The sequence below is a fragment of the Barbatula barbatula genome (assembly GCF_947034865.1).
Source record: "Barbatula barbatula genome assembly, chromosome: 11".
NCBI lineage: Eukaryota > Metazoa > Chordata > Actinopteri > Cypriniformes > Nemacheilidae > Barbatula > Barbatula barbatula.
The window spans coordinates 11,133,512-11,159,488 of record NC_136774.1 but is presented as its reverse complement, the minus strand read 5'-3'; the positions used below and the strand labels follow the sequence as shown (position 1 = coordinate 11,159,488).

Below are 25,977 nucleotides of genomic sequence, written 5' to 3'. Positions count from 1 at the left end.
TTGAGGAACCAATACTGTATACTTCTTTAACGGTGTCGCTTTAAGCTCTTTAAGCACCTTTTCATTTAACATTGTGAAACATTTATGAACTAAAAACCATGACCCAGGGTTCAAACGACGACAAATGTTCAAATATCTTATATCTCTGTTGACATAACTTAAATTTCACCATCATGAATGTGTTGTTTCTCCCCGCGGGGGAAGAAAGCGTTCAGAACACATTACTTTGAAAAGTTCTCCTTTCTCGCCCACAGATTTTCACTTGATTAAACACTGCATCCCGCTGCACTTCCTGTGCAGGACATCCCAGCCTCAGGTCACTTTATGGTGCATTTATCCCCTATGATACACATTTGAGATAACTTGCATAATACATGACATTTAGATTCAGGGAACCACCTCTGCCATGCGGATGTTCCCTTAAGCCCCCTCATCCTAACCCACACAACATATAACACAGCAGTTTACTCTAAATATGTGGATGCTTTTGGTACATCATTATTTTCAATGCAAACATTCTTAAAATCTTTTTTGACTTCATCAACATCTAAAGATTTGGTAACACTTCACAATAAGGTTGTATTTGTTGACATATTAATATACATGTCATAAACAAAACAATGAACAATACTTCTACAACATTAATCTTGATACATGTACATTTTTTGCATTTACAAATACATTTTTGATACAACAAAAGTTGTATCTGTTAGCATTAGTGCACATGGATCATAAACAATTTCGTAACTACTAACATTAACAAAGTTGAATAAATGCTTAAAATACTATATTTCATGTTAGCTAATGCATTTACTGTTAACAAATACAATTTTATTTTTAAGTGCCACTGAAAGACTTTTCTACAGTGTTATAGGTTAAAATAGTGTATGTACTGAAAGAATACCTTTCAGCTGCACAAGTCTAATGTGTCCTGGAGTGTTCAGATCTGCTGGATGACTATTCACTATATGTTGCAGCCTTTAAGAGCCAGTGTAAATATCTTCTTTATAAACTGCTTTTCGTAAAAGGTGCCCTTTGGTGTTGATGTAGGCCTTGCTTTTCCAATTAAATGTCTCAACCTTAACCTTTATAGGACAAGTTGAAACCTCAAGGCACTCCGTCGATGTATTCTACTCAGTGCTTTAGCTCCCCCTTGCGTGAATGATGTGATATTGCAAACGTTTGATGACTGGTATAATAGTTTTAGTCAGTGTGGTACATTATACAGATACAGATCTACACATTATATTTTGGAAAGATGTGTATTTTATAGTAAAAAATTAACCTGGTTCTTACAAAGCTAGTAATACTCAAAAAATGTTGTATAACTTCTGTTTGGAAGGGAATTTATCTGCAAAATGCTATCTAGAGAACAGATATGGACTGTAGGTAGATGGCAGCAGCAATTTCATCTGTTATTTCATTTGTCTTTTATTTATCTTGCTCTCTCCTTTGTGTTAGCAAAAGAGGTTAGTTATGTAAATCTCTGGAGCTGCGGTTTGAAAATGCAATGGCTGCCGTATGCAATTCTACCCTGTTATCTGCCGCCCCCATATACAAATCTTCCAAATATCCAGCCTGTTGCTTAAATGTTTGTACAATGTAAGCATACAATAATAGGAGACACTCCATTTTTGCCTTTAATCAGCATTTATACAGGTATTATGGCAAGTCCAGTCCAGGGTTTGTTGAATTTCAACAGAAACAAACCTCAGGAATTACATTACATTACACCCAACAGCAATGTGAAAGACTGTAGAGAATGCAATCTGGGAAATATATGTGCTTGTTTTCAAAAACTAAACGTATTGCATCGTTTTTGTTATTTAGTGTGTTCTGGCTGATGTTCTGTACATAAATAATGTTTTAATTTGGAATTTGGGAGAAATGTTGTTTGTAGTTCACCAAATCAAAAAATGTAAACAATTTTGGGGGTGGTCTTAAACATTTTTCTGAGGCTGTATGAAACTACTATATGAAGGACTATAAAAATGTAGCCAATGTGCAATTTTTTATAATTAATATATTATTATTATAGGCAATATAGGATAAAGCAGGACATTAAATGCTACAAAGCAGTTCATAATTTCTTTCTTTCTCATACACACACATGCAAAGGCTTATTTGCATAAATACTGAACCATAATACATACAGGTACATCTAAAAGAATTAGAATATCGTGGAAATATTTTTTAAATATATTCGGTAACACAGAAATTTATCACAATAAAGATACTTGTGTTCTTAACCTTGGACAAAACATAATTTTGATATAGGAATTAATTATTCATGTATTTTTCTGCTGAAATTCTCCCGATTCTACTAACAAATAATTGATAGATTATTCATGTAAAATAAAAATTAAGAAATAGTTGAAAGAAGTGGCCAGGACTGATATTCTCATCCTCCTTAACGTTTTTTAAAGACTGTTTAAACACACAAAGATATTTACATTAAGTTAAATTTTATGTCAAGAAAAGCATCTTATAGTACCTTTCAAATGGCTAACAAGTTAACAAAATACTTTATATTTTTCTATTTAAAAACGTAATATTCTCCTGTCACTCTGTGTACACGACTTTTCCCTACTCATTACAGATACAGGTAGTTTTACACATTTAAAGAAATTTTGTATAATACATTAAAATATAATTGATTAATGTCTTATTATGTATAATGCTTAGGCATCATGGCTTCACTTGCGATGAGATTGACAGTTTTAAATGGTTGTGGTAATGCGATTTAAGGCTTTTTTTTGTAAAAAGAAATTAAAATTGTGTAAACTCTCAATAAAAGTTTGGAAAATAATGCCTTTAAACATGTCACAACTTGTTTTAAATGAATATAAAGGGAATTTGTTGATACAAAATGTTTTTAAGAAAATCATATTTGACATCTTGAAACCAATATTTCGTGAGAATACCCCTCTTATTTTTACCACGGCTGTAAGTTATTTGCGAAAATATTGAAATATTTTCATAAATACAAACACTGACAAAAAGAGTAAGATGCACTTGCCATATTTCTTTATTAAATCTGAAGAATTACTCATCCATTGCAAAGTGAGTCCATGGAGCACAAGTTGGAAACATGGAAGTAGGAACATTGTCATAAAATTGATTTGCAACTCCAAAAGTCACACAATGATATAAAATGTCACTTCTCACGAAACGCTCTATAAACTGTCTGTCATCTTACAAAAGGAATGTACCAATATCAATGCGACAACCACGAAAGCTTGGTTTACAAGCAGAACAACAAAGTACAATAAGGCTGAACCTAGCATGTATTAACAGCCAAAAACGTTGTGTTTTTCGAAAATACTAGGCGGCATGTCCCATGTTTGTTTTAAAGAGATACAAACCTATTAAAACGCAATCGGATTTTACTTGAAAACTCAGGGTAGGAACGAGAAAAGTGGAAAGCAGGCTGATTCGATGTGCTCTCATTCTTTCTCACCCTGGCTTAGACGTGACAACAAAAACTGCCACTAGTGCATTTCATGGAGGTCATTTTACACCATAGCTGGTAGTGCGTAACACCTCTGCCATATATCCACGTACATTTGCTGTAAATGTCAAATCCCTGTCGCTGCAGCGTGTGGCTTTTTACGACTGTTTACCTTTGCTCGCGTAAGCCTGACCTCAGGAAAAATGTACAAACCAAACATTGTATTGTGCTTCCTATACAATCCTACCGATAAAAGTGCGTCTCCATGTGCGGTTGACTGTCAGTGCGCAAGGTGAAATGAAACTGATATAATGAGACCCGGTCAACTGCAGCTGACTTTCAAGAATGAAAACGATCAACTGGTGAATTTACTCGAGGGCTTGGTCTTAAGCAAAGGTCTCCAAAACGTTTTTTGCTATGGTTAGTGGTCTGTAAACATTGATAATGTACAATAGTGATGGTTCAGTCTCTACTGCAGCAGTGCTAAGAGGGAAAGTCAGAATAAAGGTACATAAACTAGAAGAGGAGACTGATGTGCTTATCCTCTTTCCCACTCACAAACGTTTCGCCTACACATACTGCTAATTCAATGGAAATCCTTTTCCTTTGGCGTTCCACTTTTTTCAACGCTTCTGCCCCTCAGCGTCCAGGGGTAAAGATGTAGTCCAGTGCCTGTCTCTCAGCGGCTGCCACGTTTGGATGCCAGAGGTCCACCATAAATACGACTCTCGGGCCATCTTCAGCAGAACCTGAGCAGCACATACACAGTTCATGAAGTTGCCAGCATTTTCTAAAGAGAAATTGAGCAAAATTGCTGTTTTTCAATAATGTTGTGGGTGGTTTAGAGTTAAGAAGTACCCTCAAGGGTAGTTTTCTGGGCGGATTGCTAGATGGTTACTTGCTGGGCCAGCTCCCTTTCTCCATGGCATTTTAGATAAATGTCAGATTCCTTCCTGTACATCTAATTTTATCATCTGCCGTTAGATGTATATTACGATCGCCGGAGTAACTTTCCTCAAGGCATCACTTTTGAGGTTGTGTGTGCACTGATGGTGCAAGACGAGTTATGTGCCAAAGGTTTATATTTAGGGTTATTGATTTAAATAAATATGTGTGAGGAAGTATGAGCAATCATGTATGATTTAGCATTTTTTTTCCTAATATTTATTATTTAGCCTAATAAATGTTGACTAAAAAGCTTCAGCACACCCTTTACTGTCTCATATACTTATTTTTTACATAGCTTCTCTCTTACCATCATGAAACGCGGTGTGAAGAAAAGAATCGTCAAACAGCAGGCAGCTTCCCTCAGACCAGCACTGCGGCTCTCCACCGACTACCAACTCACAACCAGGGGGCACCTTCAGTCCTGAACGTGCAGACAGACAGAGAGAGAGAGAGAGAGAGAGAGAGAGAGAGAGAGAGAGAGAGAGAGAGAGAGAGAGTGAGAGAGAGAGAGAGAGAGAGTGAGAGAGAGAGAGAGAGAGAGAGAGAGTGAGAGAGAGAGAATTACTTTATCTTGAAGAGGTTCATAGACATCTACTGTATACATACACTATGAGTCAAAAGGCCAGAAACATTTTTTTTCTACATGTCAGTAAATGCACTCAGTCTAAACAAATATCTAATTAACGGATACCCAAAAATTTTATTTCATCATTCGCCCACATGTGGTTCAAAACCTGTATATGACTCTTTATTCTGTGTAATCCTAAAGAAGATATTTAGAGAAATGTTTTAGTGGTTTTGGAATATTAATGGGGGCCAATGTTGTCTGGTTACCAACATTCTTCAAAATATCTTCTTTTGTATTATCAGAAGAAAGAAAATCATACAGGTTTGGAATGACTTGAGGGTGAGTAAATGATGAAAAATTATATAAAGAATATAAAATATCACCTTAAAAGTGAATGCACATTAAAAAAAAAAAATGATTTTGGAACATGTTTAAAAACATGTTTAATTTTTTATTATTCTTACATGTATAAAATAGTAAAGAAAAAGTAAATGAGACCCAACATTTTAACTGGTTTGAACATATGAAGAGTTTGGTTCCAAAATGAAATTAGAAAAAAATCTAAAGTAATGTTTTCTATTATGTTATCTTGTTTTTGTTAGTTGACGGTATTTTTTTAGTTATTATGGCTTAAATCAAAACAAACCAACTGCAGTTTGATTGGTATTATTCGAAATGCACAATAAAAAAAACATGATTTTTGAAGAATTTCAAAAACGAGTCATCTCATTTTGGAACCAAACTTTTCATATATTTACCTACTTTGACATCGACTATCTTACCAAGGTGGCAGCGCAGGCGTACATTGGTTGGTCCATAATGCTCATTGATGGTGGCTCCAGGACTGAGCACTGAGAAGCAGGCATTTCCAAACACATTATTAGCAATAAAAGTACGGAGCTGCCCGAGTACCCTCCACGCCCGTGGACAACGCCTGGCATTCAGCACCATCGGAGTACCCTGGTTCACCAGAAAGAAGGTCCACCACTGGCCACGAGGTGTGCTGTTAGCCTTCCAGCCCGGCGGAAGTGAGGAGCCAGTCCGACTGGACGACAGCCTGTACACACTCTCAAACTCAGCCAGCAATGTGGGGAAACTCCTCTCCAAAAGCTCCACGTCGTGTTTTTGTGCCTCTCGTGAGAAGAATGGAGCAGAGGGAAGATCTGGCAGGAAGAAGACCTCCGGCTTCTGAATGGAGGGGCGACTGCAGAGCAAGTAGCGCCCCTGCTCACGTACGCCCTTGTGCACTCTCCCCATGCCGGCCCAGGTGTAGCGCTTGGCGTACTCTTGCAGGCTGTGGTAGAGACGCTGATTCAGGCCCTCGCCGGGCTTTGTGCAACGGAAGCACTCAGATGACTGGCAGTAGGCGAAGCCGTTAAGTTCTTCGTCGCTGACCCCGCCTCCTCCAACCCCAGTGACTTGACGGAGTTTCAGCGAACCTCCGCGGGATGTGAGATCCGAGCTCAGGACTCCACCGGGCACGGTGCCGCTGCGTGGCTCAGGGCTGAAGCCACCACGGAGTGAAGGGGCGGCGTGCTCGCATCCAACACGGTAGCAGTACCAGATAAACAGGAGTGCGAGACAGAGGGCAGTGCCCAGAGCGCTGGACTCACATTCCCGTACCGACTGCATGCCACCTGCCACCCATTCCCTCATTTGCTCTAAAGACCATTCCATCACTGCACACAAACATACATAGACACACACACTGACTAGGAAGAACAAACTTAGACAGACATGCAGATATTGAGTGGTTTAAGTAGTGGATGGAGATTGTCTCTTGCACGGTTATTTGTTGGATTGTGCATTGGAGTTCCTGATTGAATGTTTCAGTTTTGGCTTAAAGCATCTCTCCGGGTTTCTTCTTGATATTGCTACGTCATCAAACAGCTTATGGGCCTGTTTTCTCAGAGCTTAATGTTCTCTGTTTTGTTGCATTTGGAAATGATGACAGTGTTTGGCAGTGAAATAACTTAGCTGCTTCTCTGCTCCACAGCACAGATAAACACACAGAGACACAATGCACCCCGGGGCACCTGCTTTACATGGAGAGAGAGAGAGAGAGAGAGAGAGAGAGAGAGAGAGAGAGAGAGGGGGGAAAATGTGAAAAAAAGGACCATGGTGAAGAGCAGCAGAAAATATCAGAATGGTATACACAGTATAGAGGGAAACTGCATCACACCGCCTTGACAGCGTGATTTGACCACATTATCATTTTTATAAACCACATCATTTTTATATACCACCCACACACATTCCAGCCAAGCTCCCAACGCCCTCCATACACACAAATAGACAGACACGCAGCTTCACGTTGATAGAGACCGCAGCACACAAGGCATTTAAAATGTAGTCTCTGGAATACACCTCCGCATTGCACTTTCAAAACCCATGAGTCACTGGAAAATTGGATACAATTAACAAATGCATTCACACTGTAAAAATACACAACAATTAAGGCTGGCAAATAACAAACATAAACTATATATCATACAAACCTCCAGGTCAAATGAGAAATTCAACAAACGGTAGGGAATTGTTGCATTAAATCGAATGCGCCCCGTCGGGCTAATGGAGACGAAAACGGAGCAAAGGTTTACGCCGCTACCTCACAGCGGCTGTCAACAAAGACAGACGGGATTTATGAGAGAGTTGCGTACGGTAATAGCCAAACACGAAACACAAAGAAAAACCCAAGACACCCAACGCAACATGATGAAATTCAACATGCAAAGAATGTGATCGAGGATGCGCAACCGACACCCCAAGACGCGCGTCAATCGTATATTTACCGACAGCACTTATTTTCTCGAAGATTATGAAGCGAGAACCCACCCGGCACGAGCACTTTCCTCGTCTCTATACTTCCCAGTCAGACATCTCCCTTTAGCTGTTTCATTGTAGTTTCCCGTAAAACACTGTCAGGCGACGTCCATAATGCCGAAGACAAGCGGACAGAAAACAACATGACAGATGCCCGACGTCTCCTCACCATAGCGTTGAAATATGGCCGTTTATATAACAAAGACGATTACTGTCTATTGAAAGTATCGAAATTAGAAACGATGGCAAACACGGAATTATGATATTGATTCTACCAACAATACAGGAAAAATATAATAATAATAATGAATAATATAACATTGAATATTAATAATTAATATTACATTTTCTTTCACAATCCATCTTCCCATTGAGGCATATTACAGAGCATATGACGGATGCATGCCGGTGTCGTAAAGCGCATAAAGAGAAGGGATGTCACGGTCAGCCATCCGCACACCCACCTGTACTGCTGCCCATGTAGATTAACACTGCAGTGCACAATAACTTATCGGGCAGATAACCGAGGCCGAGGACAGGAATAAAATACTATTTGAACACTTCTAACATGTTATAGGCAATCACGGTTTACTCTCATACTATGCTTCGTTTTAAAGTAAACCAGTACTTATTATAACAAGTGACATTCAGGTGGCCTACAATTCCCATGATGCTATTGGGCCTCAAATACACATTTCCTCAAACGTCATCGAGAGCTGAACGCGAGTCGCCACGAATGAAACTGCAACAAATGTAACAGGTTGACGGGTTTTTGGCTGTTTTATAAAACAACCTTTTGCCTTATTACTTTTAGGCTCAGTAGTTAAAAGTGTGTTATTGGCAGCGTTATATCTTCCAGCGTAGATATTGTCTGTTTGTACAATCGATTCAAAAGCGTCGCGTGAAGTACAGCTGTCACATTTCACAATAATACAAGTGCAAAACATCCAGTCTGAATGATTAATTCGAAACTTGCCTTCGGGTAACATGGACTGACTCCAGTTGTTCTGCGTGTTGCTGGCTGCGCGTTGGTGTACGGGGCGTGTGTTCAAGCACCTCCCCTTTCTCACCTCTTCGGTGAACTTCGTTTTGAGGTTTTCTCTGTAGGTCAGATAAGGGAGCTGCTTTTAATAAAACTGCTAATTGGCATTGCGTATTGATATTAAAATTACAATACAATGCATGTTAAATACATTTTTGATTTCTTATAGGTATCAAAATGACTAACACTTTAATGTGAAGGCAGCTGTCAGATGCCCAAAAGTCGATTTGGAGAGCTAAAGTGGACGAAATATTGGAAAAAGAATAAGTGTACATGCATCCAATGAAAATAAACTGTAGACTATATAAAGTGTAAGAAACTGTGTGATGGCAATTACTAACTGGTTGGTTTTCAATTCAGAAAACATCCAAAACAATATTTACCTGCACATGAATGGAATGAAAGTTTGGATGTGTTGCTGTTAATCTTTTACAATAGAAATCCATCAGCATATTGAAATTCAAAGTAACAGTTCACCCATTCATACTCACCCTCAAGTTGCCGATGAACACAGAGAAATGTATTTGAAAGAATGCTTGGAACCAAACAGTCCTTGGCCACCATTGACTACCATATACAAATAGCTTTATACGTTCCTTAGTTCTGGTGAACCCAAAAGAAGATATTGTGAAGAATCTAGTAAAACAAACAGCCATGGAAGCACAACTCGATGGCGGGTCAATGATGGCTGATTTTTATGGGACGTGAACTGTCCCTTTATTAAAGGGCATTTCACACAGAGAATATAAATATGTGTGGCTTCTTTTGACTCCCACTTGAAGCAAATTACTAATATGCTTTACATCTTTTGTCAAATACCTTCAAAGCGTTTTCAAGTCGAGGTGATTTAACATGACTTAAATCAGTCTGACTACATTACAAAGCTAATTAAAAAGGTAGAAATACTGTAGTCAAAAGTAACAACATCACATACCCAGTCTTTACAATGAATGCACGGAAATACGATGCCATCCCCTATAGATCTGCATCAGAGGCGTAGTCAATTTGTTACAGATGTGGGGTGGTGACCAAGAGTTGTACGTAACAAATCCGCTAGGGCTGAAGCATTGCTGCAGGCGTGCTGTCTCAAAGTAAACAAAATGAAGTTCGCCAAATGACTAGTAGCATATAGAGCATGTGGCCCGAAGACACTTCCTTCAGCAATCCTATTTAGACGCGACCTCTGTGGGACTGCGCTGTTCAACTGTATTCTGCAGTTCACGATAAAGTAAAAGAAGCGTGTCTTATTAGGGTCTGGTTAAAATGCCCAGACGAAAAGAAAGGGCTTGCTTGTATGTAAGCATCCCGGTGATATGTTTAGTTATCGTCGTTGTTGTCTTTGTAACTCGCTTTAAACAGCAATGCTCTGACGGACGTTTCAACAATGGAGCAGTCGCGGCGGATTCGGAGACCTGCTCAAACATCGGCCGGTGAGTGATGAGATATAACCAACCATTGAACTACAATTTGCTTTTTTTATTTTAAAATACAGCAGGGTTACATAAAATGTGTTAGTAAAAAACGTTGAGAACTTTTCTATTTTTGGAGCTGTGGTGTGCCAACTTTTTTCACATAACCTACTGGGTGTCTACAAGAAATCACCGGTCTGCTATCAAACATGCGGAAGGATTGTGAATAAAACATTCTTAGAAAATATGAATAATTAGGTCTACGGTAATCCGATGGGTAGCTGGGTCGGGTCAGGACACGAATGGCTAGAGAGGTGAAGCAGCCGGCTGAATGCACACAGAAACTGAAAGGTTAATTGGTTGAGTGTCTTCATAGGCGACTAATCCTTCTGACACCAATCTCTGTTTTCCTCTCAGGGTGCATTACTTAAATTCAACTCCTTTTAATAGTGCTACATTCGGAGAATTATTTCATGCCACGTCAGACTTTGTTATAAATATAAATACCATGGGTAGAAAACTAAAAATGCATTTGTCTTGCGAAGAAGAGTACCTTATAGGTTTGTATAAAACAATAGTCCGGAAAAGGTCAAAAAGTGTATTTAGGGGTCAAAGCAAGAAATAAACGATACAGTTTAATATGGTACAGGACAGTCATTACTTATTTTGGCACAGTAACAGATCAAACCGATTAAAAGTTTACTCTCTCTCTCTCTCTCTCTCTCTCTCTCTCTCTCTCTCTCTCTATCTATCTATCTATCTATCTATCTATCTATCTATCTCTATCTCTTTATATACTGTTACCTTCCCTAGACTAATGTCCAATATTTTCCTCCTAGAGATATCCTGAAGTCGGGCGGGTCAGCGGTAGATGGCGCCATTGCTACTTTGGTGTGCACATCAATCATAAATCCTCAGAGTATGGGCATTGGTGGAGGCTCTATATTCACAATAATGGAAAAAAGTGGTAGAGTTTGGATGTTACCAAGTTATAGAGATTGATTACAAAACGTAATGTAATGCATTTTTGTAATGTAATGTATTCATGTGTTTTAGGCAAAGTGAGAGTCATCAGTTGTAGAGAAACTGTGCCAAAGGCTTTTAAACCAAACCTCCTTGGCGAATGTCCAGAAACATTTCAGCCAACTTCAGGTGAGACGTGTTAGAATGTGCGTTTCCTGTATTATACAACCGGCACACAGTGTCAGATACACTTGTGGATTATTCAAGTATTTAAGTATTTTCAAGTATATGTGTTTCGTTTTTGGTCTAGTTACAAACTTGATTTATTTTGACTTGTTGTTTATATGTTAATATACAAACTGCGAAAAACATGTTAGCCCTGTTATACAAAAGTTGGGGTTGGCTTACATTCATTGAATCAGTGCTCTTTGGCACATTCTCAAATAAGGCAGGTTTTGCACAAACTTGTGGAGTCATGCCTTCATTGAAGTAAAAGTAATTATGATTTATTTTCACTCAATTTGTAATGTTAGGAATTACATTGAATAGAAATAATATAAATATTTTAATTATTAAGTGACTTGCATTGTCTTCTGCGTCTGTTCACACTCTCTCCTCTCTATCTCTCTATTATAGGTGTTCATTGGATTGGTGTTCCAGGTGAGATCCGTGGCTATGAGCGAGCTCATAAACTTTATGGACGCTTGCCTTGGGACAGATTATTTCAGCCCACAATCAAGATGGCTAGAGATGGTGTCCCTGTTGGTGATATACTCGCTCGATTTTTGCCTGTCTTGTCAAAAGAGAGCCCAGAATCCCCATTACGGTATACACACTTACATATTGTGCCTTGAATCACATTTGAATACTTTGTGGCAAAAATGACCAGTTATGTCCACATGTGTCTCTTTGTAGCCAGTTGTTCCAAAATGAACAAGGGGAGCTATTCAAAAAGGGAGACATTGTCAAGTTTGAAAAACTAGCAGATACACTTGAGATCATTGCACAAAAAGGACCAGATGCATTCTACATGGGAGACATTGGGAGAAACTTAGTCAGTGATATCCAAGCTGCAGGTACTTGGAAATGTCATTTTCTGCTGTTGAGTTGTTTATAAATATGCATACATTTTGTGTATTTAGCATAGATTAGGATGTCAGGTCAACCCCAGATTTAAACTTGTATGAGTGGACATATTTTGTAGTTTGTTTACTGTAAATGTATTATCTTGCGTTTAAGGCGGGGCAATTTCTATGGAAGACCTGAAGTCATTCAAGGTGTCCGAATCAGATGCCTGGGATGTAACTTTAGGGCAGTATGACATGTACTTTCCTCCACCACCAGCGGGGGGTGCTACACTTAGCTTCATACTCAGCACCATGCTAGGTGGGTAAACAAATTATTGTTAGATTTTTTTTATATTTCATGTTTTAGTTGAATTTCTAGTCTCTGTATGTGCTTTTGTCAGTTTATGATTTATTTGTTTAATTTTTATGTTGACATATAAGTCTAATTTATTTTATTTTAATTAGAATTTTAAGGCAACATTTAAGGCAAGTTTTTTTATAATAGTAAATACATTTTCTTTACTGTATTAAAAAACAATTGAAAAAAAATCCTTTTAAATTACACGTTTCTCTTGTAAATGTGCAGTTTTGGCCAAATGTCAATTTAAAAAAGAAATCTGTTAATAAAACAATAAAATTATAGTTTTTTGGTCATTACATGTGAAAAATCACATTTTACAAGTAAAAATGTAATCTTACAGAAATTTTACTGTTATTTTTACAGTGTGGTAAAACTAAATTCCAAAAGAATGGCCTGAAAATCACATAGCAATGCCCTATAAACACCAGAAAGCTGCATATTTTCGTTAAACCGTCAATGTCTGTTTACATTTTTTAATTGTTACATTAAGTTTTCTGTGCTCCACAGGTTATAATCTAACTCGTGAATCTCTGCAGGGAAAGGAAAACATTTTAACATTCCAGCGGTACGTAGAAGCCTGCAAATTCGCCAACGGTTTAAAGAAGTTCATGAAAGATCCCAACTTCTCTTCACAAACGGTACACTTTGTAGGAAAAAGTCACATGTTTCACCTTTCTTACTTTTCTCCATTGTAAGCGTAATAAAGGCATGATGCCCTACATCAGGCTTTGCTTTAGTGGCTCAACAGAAACATTACAGTCATTACCCTCTCTGGAGTCACTGGTGTAATCTACTGTAATGACTTAAGTGCTGTGTTCAGGGGATCATTACACTGGAGTACGCCACAGCAATACTGTACACTGATGTTGGCCATCCACTGCTAGAGTTGCACATAAAGTGATGCATTAGATGATTAACCCGGCTTTTCTTTTTAACTTGAATAGGAAGCGGTCGAGATCATTCAGAAGCAATTTGTGGAAAAGGTGAGAGCAAAAATCACCTCTGACCGCACTCACAATGTCAGCTACTACAACGTGACTCCGTACCTGGACTCGCACGGCACGACTCATGTTTCTGTGATCGCTGAGGACGGTATGGCCGTGTCTGTCACCAGCACTATCAACTACATGTATGTGCTCACATCCTTCACGCAAGACATACAGTACCACAGTCAAACTTTTAATATTGACAATATTTACATTTGATCTAAAATCATTGCTTGAGCAAAGTAAGTAAGTCCAGAGGTTGTTTTAACTCACCTGTTATAAACAGCCATCATTGATGACACTGCTTTTCTGTATTACATTTACATTTAGTCATTTAGCAGACGCTTTTATCCAAAGCGACTTACAGATGAGGAAACATTGGAAGCAATTATAACAACATAGGCAACAAAATACATAAGTGCATCAAACTAGTCCATTAAAGCCTAGCACAGTATAAAAAGCTAAGAATAGTGAGGTTAGTAATTTTTTTTTTATAAAGAAGGAAAGGGAAGAGAATTAGGAAAAATCCTAATTCCTAAATCCTAAAATCCAAATTTTTCAATTCTTACACATTTCTTCTCGAGTTACACAGACTAAAGAATGACATGATGGTAAAGATGACAGAATTTGTATATTGGGTGAATGAACCCTTTTCTGTCGACCAAAATGTCTTTAGTGTCTTGTTGAACACAGTTTTTGACCAATCAGGTAATGTTAGCATATTAGCAATACATGTTTTCTTCTAATACCAAGAGATTTAGCAGTTTGTAAAATATCTCCCCTACAGTTTTGCTCTTGTCCAAATTGACTGCATGAGAAAAAATATTTTTCAAATATTTTACAAATAAATTGAAGCATGAATGACTTGCAGGCATTGTTCACCAAGATATGAAAATTCTGTCATCATTTACTCAACCTCAGGTCATTCCAAACCTGTAGGACTTTATTTCTTGAGCAGAACAGAAGATATTTTGAAGAATGTTGTTAACCAAACATTGAGGAACTTTGACTTCCGTTATATGGACACAAAACCAACAGACATCAAGACATTTCTCAAATTTTTCAATTCTTACACATTTCTTCTCGAGTTACACAGACTAAAGAATGACATGATGGTAAAGATGACAGAATTTGTATATTGGGTGAATGAACCCTTTTCTGTCGACCAAAATGTCTTTAGTATCTTGTTGAACACAGTTTTTGACCAATCAGGTAATGTTAGCATATTAGCAATACATGTTTTCTTCTAATACCAAGAGATTTAGCAGTTTGTAAAAGATCTCCCCTACAGTTTTGCTCTTGTCCAAATTGACTTGTTTCATTAACTATTCTCAGATTTGGATCCAGAGTTCTCTCTCCCAATACAGGCATCCTCCTCAACAATGAACTTATTGACTTCTGTGGGAAAACAGATAAAATTCATGCTGGTAAAAAACTCACATACTGTATAAAGGGATGGGATAAGGTGCCAACTTAAAATGCACATATCAGTAAAACTGAATTTATGTGTTTGATGTGAAGGCGAGCAGCCACCTTCCTCCATGTCGCCAGTAATCTTCCACTCTCCATCTGAGAAGCACACGGTGGTCATAGGGGCGTCAGGGGGCAGCATGATCATCACTGGTGTGGCACTGGTGAGTTTAACCGGCACTTTAAAAGTGACTTGTGTCATTCTAGTAGTACCAAATTGGAATTGTGTCCAAAGAGGTTTCAGAGGTTCAGAAACTAGTTTTGTCTAAATCTCTGTGCTAGACCATTATGAACTTCCTGTGGTTTGGCAAGAACCTGGAAGATTCCATTGCTGCTCCGGTGGTGTATGTGGATTCCAAAAATATTCTCAGCTTCGAGCCTCACTTTGATGAGGTAAATAGAAAACAGCCGTCTAAATTGTGAATTGCTGGGCAAATCATTTAATCGCTCCCATTTATTCTCTCTAGGCAGTCGTAGAAGCACTCAACAAGACTGGGCACAAAATCCAGGGCCCACGGATGTTTTATAACGTGGTTAACGCAGTATCAAAGGAAGACAATTGTATACATGCCGTATCTGACTTACGTAAAATGGGCAAAGCTGCAGGCTACTGACCTGGAGTGTAGCTGAGGGACTCTTATACACCAGATGACTCCAAACTGCTTGATGCAAGTACAGTACATTAATCCTTTCATAGGATAGAGGTCACTACAGTGGACAGTATGTGTAAAAAGTTCAAATCTTAGAGGAATATATGTCATAATTAATGCACGTTAAGTGCTTTAAGCAGCATTTCCATCATCAGTATGATTTGCTTATTATACGGATCATATGAATATGACATATTTCCGTGACAAATGTGAATGGAGTTCTTGTACACGCACCTGTAAATAATAAATCTTGTGTATAGAAAAGGTAAGCAAACATTATTTTCTATTTGTTTTACATTATGGTGAAATATTAAAATAAATTTAATAACTTGAAAGCAGTGTTTCACTTTACATTAACAAAGTTGTCTATGTGATGAGTTGATTTGTCCACAGTCCAATAGATCAGATGAGTTTGTCTCCGTACTGTAAAACTGAAGTGATAAGAACCTACATTTACATTTGGCAGACGCTTTTATCCAAAGCGACTTACAAGTAGTTTTGTACACAATTTGTGTAAATTAATATATTAAGTCTGAGTTATTAAAGAACAGATAACAGTTCTAAGCTTTTTCATTGAGATTTCAATGTTTTGGTCAAAATGTCGTCTTTTTGTGATAAGAAATAAATTCCTATGCTACTAGTTTGTCTACATAGTGGTCATGTTGGTTTCTTTTTATGTTATTTTAATTACGCTAATAAAATGATCTCTGTTATTCTTTGGACAAATTACATTGTTAAAAATGGTGATACACGATGCCATAGAAGAACGATATTTAGCTGAATGTTTCGATATAGATCCTTTTACATCTGAAGACACCCTATTTCCCAAAATCTACTTTGCAGTGAAACATGTTTTTTTTAGATTGTAAAGTAGGACATAAATGGTTATAAGAACCTTTTGGGGAACCAAAATGCCACCTTTGTTAGGAGTGTACCCTTGTCGTTTATCCTGTGACAGGAGATCAGAGACTCCACCCCTGATAATATAACTTATTTGTAATAATGTTTCCTTGGTTTAATTCAGTGCCTTAAAAAAATCTATATCCTTTTCAATTAGATTTGCATTTTAATCCTGTCAAAGCATGTTTTAATGATGTGCAATAAGAGCCTGCATAGTAGCACTATCGATTCTGTGGATTGCTGACCGCCGTCAAGAGGTTCTTGGCATCCCTCAATAGGACTGGAGTGTGCAGATGGATGGTCAACAGGAATGTTTAGCTCAGCTGCTTACCAATGATTTCTCCACAGCATGATGCCCTGCATTTCTTTATAATTAACATTCAAAGTGCTGAAAACAGAATCTGCGTGACTCATAAAACTGCACAGCTAGATCCCATAGGAGGCTGTGAACAATGCCAGTGATTGGATTAGCTTCAGCGTCGCAATAGATAAGACAAACCGAGCATTATGAGCTTTAGTTATTTTGGAGCACAAGAACAAACGCTGTCATGTAATCGCTTGGCATAACTTGAGTGCCAGTCCGCAAACACGTGAAGCTTAGAAGTCAAAAGCCCAGAGATTTCTATTTCAAGACCACAGGGGAGCTTCAGTTCTGAATCTGGCTGCTGGTACCCAAAAATGTTCCATCCTTGAGCTGAGACCATATAGACACCAGAGGGTTTCCAGTCTGACTGTGAAATAATAGGATCTCTTCTGAGACAAAACGTACAGCTCGTCCTAAACATGAGAAGTAGAAGACAAAACATTCGTCAGATGTTTGGATGTGTCGATCTGTGGATTTATTTAGTCATTCAAAGTATAATTGTGTTCCTATGCTCTTTTCAGAACATTCATGGCCGCTCCAGAATGTGTGCCTGCTCAAAGCTCCCTCACAAGGAATCATGAGCATGCATTTAAGACCAGTCTACTCACAGTATTAGGATTCTGTAGATTTTGTGCTTCCTTGAATATTTGTATTCAGTTTTTTCACTGCTGAGTTGAGTAAACACATGAATATCAAATCACACACAGAAAGCTTGAGGCGGATGCGGAGCTACAAGTTTCACCAGGCTGTAGAAGTATGGTTTAATGTTTACTTTATAAAAATCTATGGCAAATAAAACCTCACCCAGTTAATTATTTTTGGAATATGAAAATCTATTATCTTTTTAGAGATTTGTAGAATCTATTGTGTTTGTTGTAGCATTCTAACGTGACTTAACCAAAAGTGTGAGTTAGGGGCCGGACTGTCTGTTTGCTAACCAGATGTCTGTTTAAAAACAACTATTTTAAAGAAAATATTAGACACTATACTGTTATTATTGTTATTTAAATAAAGAAATTTATAGTATTTAAAAAAATATTTAAAGCTTTTAAAAAGGCCAAGACAGATAAACTATTGCATTTACATTTCTAACGCAATTTCAGTGCTTGACAGCATGAGTTTGCACAATAGCGTATGATGATATTGTGTATGATTTTCTGGCAAAAACTGGAGACAGAACATTGTGGTGCTGTATTTAGATCATAAATCATTAAAATAATGATTCGGGAAATGAAAACTTTGTGCTTTTAGGATCTAGAATCTACTGCGGCAATTTATAAAAATGCTTTATCTATATAGAACTGTGGCTTACCAATTCACCGTGTAAGTATTTATATAGTTGTGCTTTTGATGACTCAAGTGGCCAATGGGCTGTCTATGTATGTCTGTGAACTATGTTGTGAAAATCTGGTTTGTCTACATTAAGTAATTCAAACTGATCCATAGATTTAATGTGTAAAATAAAATAAACACCAACAGCCAAGGCTTGAGTATGATGTATGTTTAAAAAATATATTCACAAATCTATTTCTCAAAATCACATCATGATGAAAAATTAACTGCTAAAAATGATGTCTCTTTTATGAACATGGGCACAGAAAAAAATTAATTTCTAGTTTAAAGACACGTTTAATGAGTTACAACTAATATCCTTTCACAGACAGATCAGCAACAGTGTCAGATAACTTGATTAAGACGGATTCTGTTATTGGAGCATCTTATTATGAATAAGTGTCAAAAATCATAAGAATGATTTTATAAGAATCATAAGACACCCAGCTTACCATTTATATAATTATAATGGTGGTTGTCTCTTAAATAATTTGTCTTCATTGACATATACACATACCAGTGAAACATTCACCTTGATAGAAATACGACAGAATGTTTTCCTGTATACACCCGCCGAGAGAAAAATAGAGCCCCACTACATCAATATAATGTTTTTCAAGTATTATGTACACCTGTGGCTGTTTGGCATTATTTTATATGAACTTACACATTGTTTTGGAGCGCCCTTAACAAACGACCGTGTCAACACTATTATACAACCAAAAACCTGTACAACGAAAACTGATATAATACAGGTACCCAATATCCTCTACATATACACTTACATTAGTCAATCTCACCTCGTCTCTACACATAAAACCAATAAATAAGGCTGGTAAAATAATGGACCATTCGGTAAGAAACAAACATTCTTCACATTAAAAATATATATATTTTATAAATACAGGGAGTATTTGTGCATTGTCGTCTGTTGATCGTTAAGCTTAAATGACTATAGTTCATACAAAAAATGAAATAATCAATCTGTCATCTTTTGCCCTACATCCAATATTCCAATTCCAAAATGTAGTGTTCCACACAGTCCGGAATGGCATGATGGTAAAGAAATAATTACAGAGTCTTCACTTTTGGTGAACTGTCTATTCATAGGTGCACAATACACTTATGAATATGCTTATTTGATGTTCCTCTTGACCGAATCACCAAAGATCCACAAATGGTGAAAAGAACATTCAGTACCCTGCAGGATAGCCGCCTTTTCTGGGGTCACATTCAGCACAGATTTTGTCCCCTTGACGCACAATCGCCTGGACCACTGCTCCTGGAGTCACCTCCAGTTCTGTAATGTGATTCTTCTTAGCCAAACCATCAAGAACGCTCTGTACCACGTGAGTCCACATACACAAACACATGTAAACAACATACAGATTGAATGAATCATTATTCTTACAACTGTAGATGGTAAGCTCAAACCTGCTCAAAGTTCTGCTCCGCCACAGTCATGTTGGGGTTAAGCTGATTGTGAATTCTGGGCTCTGTAATGGCTTTCTTTAAATCATAGTTGAAGAAGAGGGAGTTCAGAATCACCTGTGTTGAGAATGATAGACGTTATGACATAAGACAGCGCTGAAGAATGTTTTCATATTTATAAAATAATGTTGAGTTGAAAATAACATTTAACAACAGGAAAAAAGTCAAATTTTATATTTTTAATATCATGAGTTATTTAAGAATCAAAATTGATTAAGATAAAGCTTTTGCTGTGTGATGTACAAACATTATGTTGATCATAACATAATTATAAATTATTTATGCTTACCAGGGCCGTTGCCGTGGTGATTTTCGTCCCACCTGAGGCCCCAACCACCATTTTGACTCTGTTTTGTTTGTCAAATATTATCGTGGGACACATTGAGGAAAGGGGTCTTTTACCTTGAACCGAAAGAGCAGACAAAAGCAGCATGTTCAAACATTCCTTCGGTTGAATTTGGGCTGTAATAGTCCAATTACATTTAACTTTTTTCATTATGTTTAATATAAACAAAGTGTTTCACCTGGCTGAATAAAGTTGTTGGGCGAAGGAGGAATCCCAAAGCCATTGGTAATATAAGGAGAGCTGAAGTCGTCCATCTCGTCATTAAATATAATGCCAGTTGAGCGTGACATCACTTTAGAGCCAAAACTATAAGACCATGAAAACAATCTTAATATCGACATGCTTACATGTCTAAATTTGAAATGAAGATGTGTTTTTAAATATAGATTAATGTGAACACATTACGAGTCACTCATGGTCCAAAAGGGTCGAACCAATTCTCTCAATGAGTCAAGGGTGTGTTGGACATGAAAATGATAACTGCATTGGGTTGAAACTAGCAAAGAACACTTGCATCACGTCTGGTGTCGCATTGAGCTAGGTGTATGCACTGTAAAAAACGTCCATTTTCTGGCAGCTGGGGCTTTAGGGTTTTTGACCATATTAAAAACAGTAAAATTGTATAAAATGAAAGGGTTCTTTTTAGAATGTATGTGGAAAACCTATAAAAAAAACAATCAATTTGACAGTGAATGAACCTGAGTGTTTCTCTTACTAGAGGTTGATAGTGCTGGTGGCTGCCACTGCGCTCCCATCTTCCGCTATGACTGACAGATGAGCCGTACCAGAGTCATCGGGTACAAAGTACTCAGGATCGTAGTAGGTGTCCGGATGAGTGGTGTCATCTGTGATCCTACTCCTTATGTTGTCTGCAAAGTAGTCGGAGGTCATGTTTTGGATGAGCTGCGGAAAGAGATAATCCAGACAAGATTTACAGGAGAGCTCGCAGGTAGAAAGATGATGACCTTGAGAAAATAAGCCTACTGTTGCAGACATTACTAGGAAGGCTCTTTAAGCCACTTCATAGATCTTGAAAAATGCTGAAGTGGAAGAGACCAGGCTGGCGTTGTCTCATTGAAATCGAAGAGGTGAATCAGTTAACCTATAATTCCTTGCGTGGAAATCCATATTTGTACAAAAAGTTTAACTCACCTCAGTGATGTTGAGGTAACGTGGGTCTCCTAGTTTACTCCTCTTGGCGTAAGCAAAGCGGAACGCTTCTACAATTCGATGATATGTCAAAGTCTTCTTCTCCGCTGTGGAAACACTGCTGTCTGAGAAGTTGTAACCTAGAATAGAAATGTGTTGTCTGAGTTTGGCACTGGATTGCAGTATAACATAATGATTAGCTTTAAAGGATAGTCCATCAAAAAATAAAAATTCTGTCATGAATTACTCATCCTCAAGTTGTTCCAAACCTGTATACATTTATTTGTTTGGTTCAATACAAAGAAAGATATTTGGAAAAATGTTAGCAACTGAGATTTCTGGGGCACCATTGACTACCATAGTAGAAAAAAATATTTTTGTTCTGTTAAACACAAAAGATATGTTGAAGAATTTAGGAAAACAAACAGTTCTGGGGCACCTTTGACTACCATTTTTCAACTACCCCAGAGATCTCTGTTGCTAACATTCTTCAAAATATCTTTCTTTGTTTTCAACAAAAAACTTTTACGGATAATGCCTTGGACTTTGAATCCTCTCCTCTGTGCCTGTGAAAAATCGTAACACATGACTAGTTATCATATAATATTTCATCTTGAGACTAAAGGAATTCATATACATCTTGGATGACATGACCACAAGTAAAAAAGACTAAATTATTTGGGTTGAACTATTCCTTTTAAGTTTAAGTTGTTAAGTACTAGTGCTTTTTTTTGCTCGGATACTAAAGTGTTAGCCCTATAACCAATGTACCATGTTTGAATGAACATTATGAGGACACCTTGACAAAGGCTTGTTGCAGAAACGTCTGTCTGATAAAAAAAACGGTCGGTTTTCTTGTACATAGATATTTATCTTCCTTGCCTGGCACCTCCGAAGGTGTGCGTTTGCTTCTTTACACTTAAGCAACACGACACTCTGCCTGCCTTTCTGAATAAGACATCCGTTTGTCCAACTTAATGGTTTACACATGATACTAAAGATCTGACTGAGGTGGGAAGAGAAGTTTGTGGTTTGATAATCTCCAGATTCAAATGTGAACAAGTTTTCTACTTCCAAAACATGTCCACTCACAGTTACTCATAAGCTATACTCAGTCACTTGAATAATGCTCATTATTTATAAAAACCCTCACAGTAAGCATGACGTAAGTAAGACAGGTGCTTTCAACCAGCCTATTAAGGGTGGTTTTTAAAAGCAGGCAGATTAGTGTTAAACCGATGATGCAGTTTCTTAGAAACACAGTTGAAAACTATGGGCTCAGCGCTGGCTATTCAATATTTTTGCAAACAACATGAAATTTGTATTATGGACGTCTTTTATACGCACACACACCCGTCCCACACAGATTTAATATCAGACTCACCATCCACTATGTTGAGAATGAGCGCGAGCACAGGTCCACTGGATGGAGCGTCGGGAACGTAGATGGTGTACTCGCCCACGTTTAATTTCAACGGGCTCTCATTCAGCACTGGTTTATAATCCATGAGGTCCTTGAGTGTTATGATCCCTCCTGCATTACCAGCAACAAAGCCCTCGTGATTTGCATATTTTGTTAAAAAGAGATTTGTTGACCCTCAACACATATGTAGGATAAAAAAGTGTAATGACCTGCTGCCTGGATATCATCTACTATGTTCTTGGCCATTGTACCGTTGTAAAAAACATCCGGCCCCTCTTCTGCTATCCTCTCATAGGTGTCAGCGAGTGCGGGGAAACGAATAATATCATTTTCCTTCAGGAGGTTTTTGTTTTTGTTACAAAAAACTTCACTTGAAAGCAGAAAAGAAGAGACGCAAGATCACAATGCAAGTCAACGGGTACGACTGTTGTTCAGTAACCAACATTCTTCAAAATATCTTCTTTTGTGTTTTGAAGAATACAGTAATACAGGTTTGAAATGACAAGAGGATGAGTAAATTATGTTATACGTTACTTTAGCTCAGTTTGCATTTTCTTTAATGATCTAGACAGCTGCAACTGAGAACATTTTCAATGTTTTTTTGTCATTTTCTCTAAAACTGACTTGTTTACAAAAGACAAATTCTTACCACAGTGCCACATCACCCAGAATTGATTCCTTGTTCTTTGCAATGGCATTGGCCAAAGCCCTGCCGACTGGGAAACCATTGCGTGCCAACGCTATACTGGGCTGAAACAATTCCCTCCATGGCAGCTTCCCGTGTCTGTTGTGTGCCATCTCGTAACCCCGAATTTCTCCTGGTATGGCTATAGACAATCCTCCTGACGTTCAAACAAAACAAATTAAATATTAATCATGTCAAAGTGAACTGTTAAAAGCTGAGCAGTTGTCTGAACACTTTTAAGAAATATGAGACACAATATGTGATGAAATTAAAAGTATCACTAGTGAGCAGAATATTGTTATATGCTATGATGCATAAAAAGGCTATAATTGGCCCTAGAGAGATCAAATATAATTTTCATATGTTTTAAATATTCTTCTGTGATACATTTTCTGGACATGATTACATTAGTAGAAAAAATAATGAGTGTGAAAAGTGTGTACCTTTCCGCGACAGCTGAGTGTTATTGCCAAACATGTTCTGTGTAGCTTTCATGGGAGCAGTTTCTCTGGCATCAATTGTCTCCACCATTCCTACGGGTTAAAACATGAAAATTTGTCAAGATTGTAAAGTTCTTTGTAAATTGGTATTTAGTCATTGTAACCTTGACATCATGAGCTCGTAGTGACCTCATAGTTAAAGGTGTATTTTGCTGAATAAATTGTCAGTTATTTGAGCAAGAGCGATGCAAGACATAGTTGATCTATGTGATGAGTTAGGTAGGAGATAATCTACTCAGGTTTCACATTTGTTCCAATAGCTCAATTTATAGAACGATACACATTTAGTGAAAAAATGTGTCATGCCTAATGCATAAATGTACATGTTTCTGCATAGGCCTACCTGTTGATGCATTATATATGGTGAAGAACAGCCCTCCTCCGATACCCATACTGTGTGCATTGAACAGCCCGACACACAACAAAGCTGCAATGGAAGCGTCGACCGCTGATCCGTTCCTCTTCAAAATGTCCCTGCAAAGAAGAGTGATATGTGTGTATACAATTAACTATCGATGACCCTCATAACGCCTTCCACAAACATGACTCTGGCTCTGTGAACTCCCACCTTCCGACCTCAGAACACTTCCCGGCGTCTGCCGCCACGGCCGCTTTGGAGTAGAAATGGTTCGAGGAAGGGCTGAGTCTTGTATTCCTGACCCCCAAAACTACTCCCAGGAAAAAGCCCAATGCAGCCACGAGCAAGACCACCATCCCAGCAACAAGAGACTTTTTGACCATTTTCCTGATTGAATGCAAAATACATAATCTCTCAGAGAAATTTATTTGACAGCATAGTCTGGTGTGTAACATGTTTGGTAGCTAACAACACAGATTGTTTGTTTGCTAAGTGTTGTGGACTGAGATTTGCTGTTATACATAGGTCTACCTAACAAATTATGTCATGTCAGAAACTCCATCATGTGTTTGACGATACTATTAGAGACAAGTTAAAGCAATGAGTACAAGTATGATGTCAATGTACAACAGTACATACAGTCGCAGAAAAAAATTCAATCCGTATTTTTAGCATTTGTGATCATTCTAGTCCAGTGTCTGTTGAATTTCAACAAAATCAAACCCCAGGAGTTACATAAAGTCATCAAACAATGTGAAAGACCGACAGCATGACAAGACACTTTTGACTTTTTCAGCAGCTGTAGGTATGATATATTATATTATATACAATTATAAACTGCTAGATTTTTGGAAAAGAAAGATAGAAAATTAACAATGCCAAAGATGCATCCGTCCCTAAAAAGACACCCCAACCACCAAACATTTAATTGATATTTCCGTACCTCATCGATGATGATTTTGTATGATGAGCCATAATTCTGGTCCAGAAGCTGAAATGTTTTTTCTCTAAGTGGATTATCAAGGCAATACAAGACTGGTGACTGAGGACAGATATAAACTGTGCTCACAGAAATGTAACTGCAGAGGTTATAAATCAACCAGGTCCTAACCTTAACTGGTGATTGGCCAGCCAGACAGGATGATTTCACATAATAACTGTGAACATGCAAGACAGGTATTACTCATCCGTAATTTCCTCACCTTGTTTGTAAGAGCTTAACAGTTTACAGAGATCAAACTAATGTAATCTTTTTCACAAAGCCTTCTCTTCTATGCATCATACAACACATTTATAATATATACAGTCAAAGAAAACATTTGATACTACAAAGACGTGTTTACTTGACGAGTAAACAGAAGGTTTTAAAGAAAAAAGAAACGTTGTGAAAAAACTATATTTAGGTTTTACTCTACATTATTTAATCAGTTGTGACATACAGTATAAACTTATAAGCTCTGGATTTTCAAAGAAAACTATTTATTTATCCTAGCCATAAGTATCTGTAACCGTTTCCTGTATAGATGCTCTCATGGAACACGCTGAGCTAAAATGAATCATCAGATTGTGCACTAACTTGTCCAGCTTGAGTTTCTGACGTCATTACGGCTAAGGGTGCATACTGTACAAATGAAGCAATAAGCCCCAAGAACGTATGCTTTACAGTTATTGTAAAACAGCTTGGGGCGTTT

The 25,977-nt window shown here is 37.7% G+C and overlaps 3 protein-coding genes across 8 annotated transcripts; 1 reads left to right on the top strand and 2 right to left on the bottom strand.

Moving 5' to 3' along the window:
• Positions 1-3,005: 3,005 nt before the first annotated feature.
• On the bottom strand, positions 3,006-8,853 carry asphd2 (aspartate beta-hydroxylase domain containing 2). 6 transcript variants are annotated; one of them, XM_079468315.1, is made up of 4 exons: positions 7,466-7,763; positions 5,750-7,006; positions 4,707-4,820; positions 3,006-4,200 (listed from the first exon to the last, which is right to left on the bottom strand). In XM_079468315.1, exons 2-4 carry the CDS (start codon positions 6,642-6,644, stop codon positions 4,091-4,093), a joined length of 1,119 nt encoding a protein of 372 aa, XP_079324441.1. In that variant the 5' UTR covers positions 6,645-7,006; positions 7,466-7,763; the 3' UTR covers positions 3,006-4,090. The 6 variants fall into 6 exon arrangements, with proteins under 6 accessions (XP_079324441.1, XP_079324438.1, XP_079324439.1 ...); XM_079468312.1 differs by lacking the exon at positions 7,466-7,763 and adding an exon at positions 8,767-8,853 and having other exon boundaries at positions 3,007-4,200; positions 5,750-7,003; XM_079468313.1 differs by lacking the exon at positions 7,466-7,763 and adding an exon at positions 8,767-8,822 and having other exon boundaries at positions 3,007-4,200.
• Positions 8,854-9,898: 1,045 nt separating this feature from the next.
• On the top strand, positions 9,899-16,386 carry ggt5a (gamma-glutamyltransferase 5a). The gene is made up of 12 exons (XM_079468180.1): positions 9,899-10,262; positions 11,081-11,208; positions 11,298-11,393; positions 11,841-12,030; positions 12,120-12,280; positions 12,444-12,590; positions 13,140-13,270; positions 13,577-13,761; positions 14,954-15,045; positions 15,140-15,252; positions 15,371-15,481; positions 15,556-16,386. The coding sequence occupies exons 1-12, from the start codon at positions 10,096-10,098 to the stop codon at positions 15,700-15,702; spliced, it is 1,668 nt and encodes a 555-aa protein (XP_079324306.1). The 5' UTR covers positions 9,899-10,095; the 3' UTR covers positions 15,703-16,386.
• A 3,141-nt stretch (positions 16,387-19,527) lies between these two features.
• ggt1a (gamma-glutamyltransferase 1a) lies at positions 19,528-24,669 on the bottom strand (the record flags this gene model as incomplete). The annotated part of the gene is made up of 12 exons (XM_079466676.1): positions 19,528-19,674; positions 19,769-19,882; positions 20,115-20,227; positions 20,350-20,477; positions 20,887-21,074; positions 21,324-21,460; positions 22,705-22,854; positions 22,953-23,113; positions 23,393-23,585; positions 23,872-23,961; positions 24,272-24,402; positions 24,497-24,669. 12 exons carry the CDS (start codon positions 24,667-24,669, stop codon positions 19,528-19,530), a joined length of 1,725 nt encoding a protein of 574 aa, XP_079322802.1.
• Positions 24,670-25,977: the final 1,308 nt, after the last annotated feature.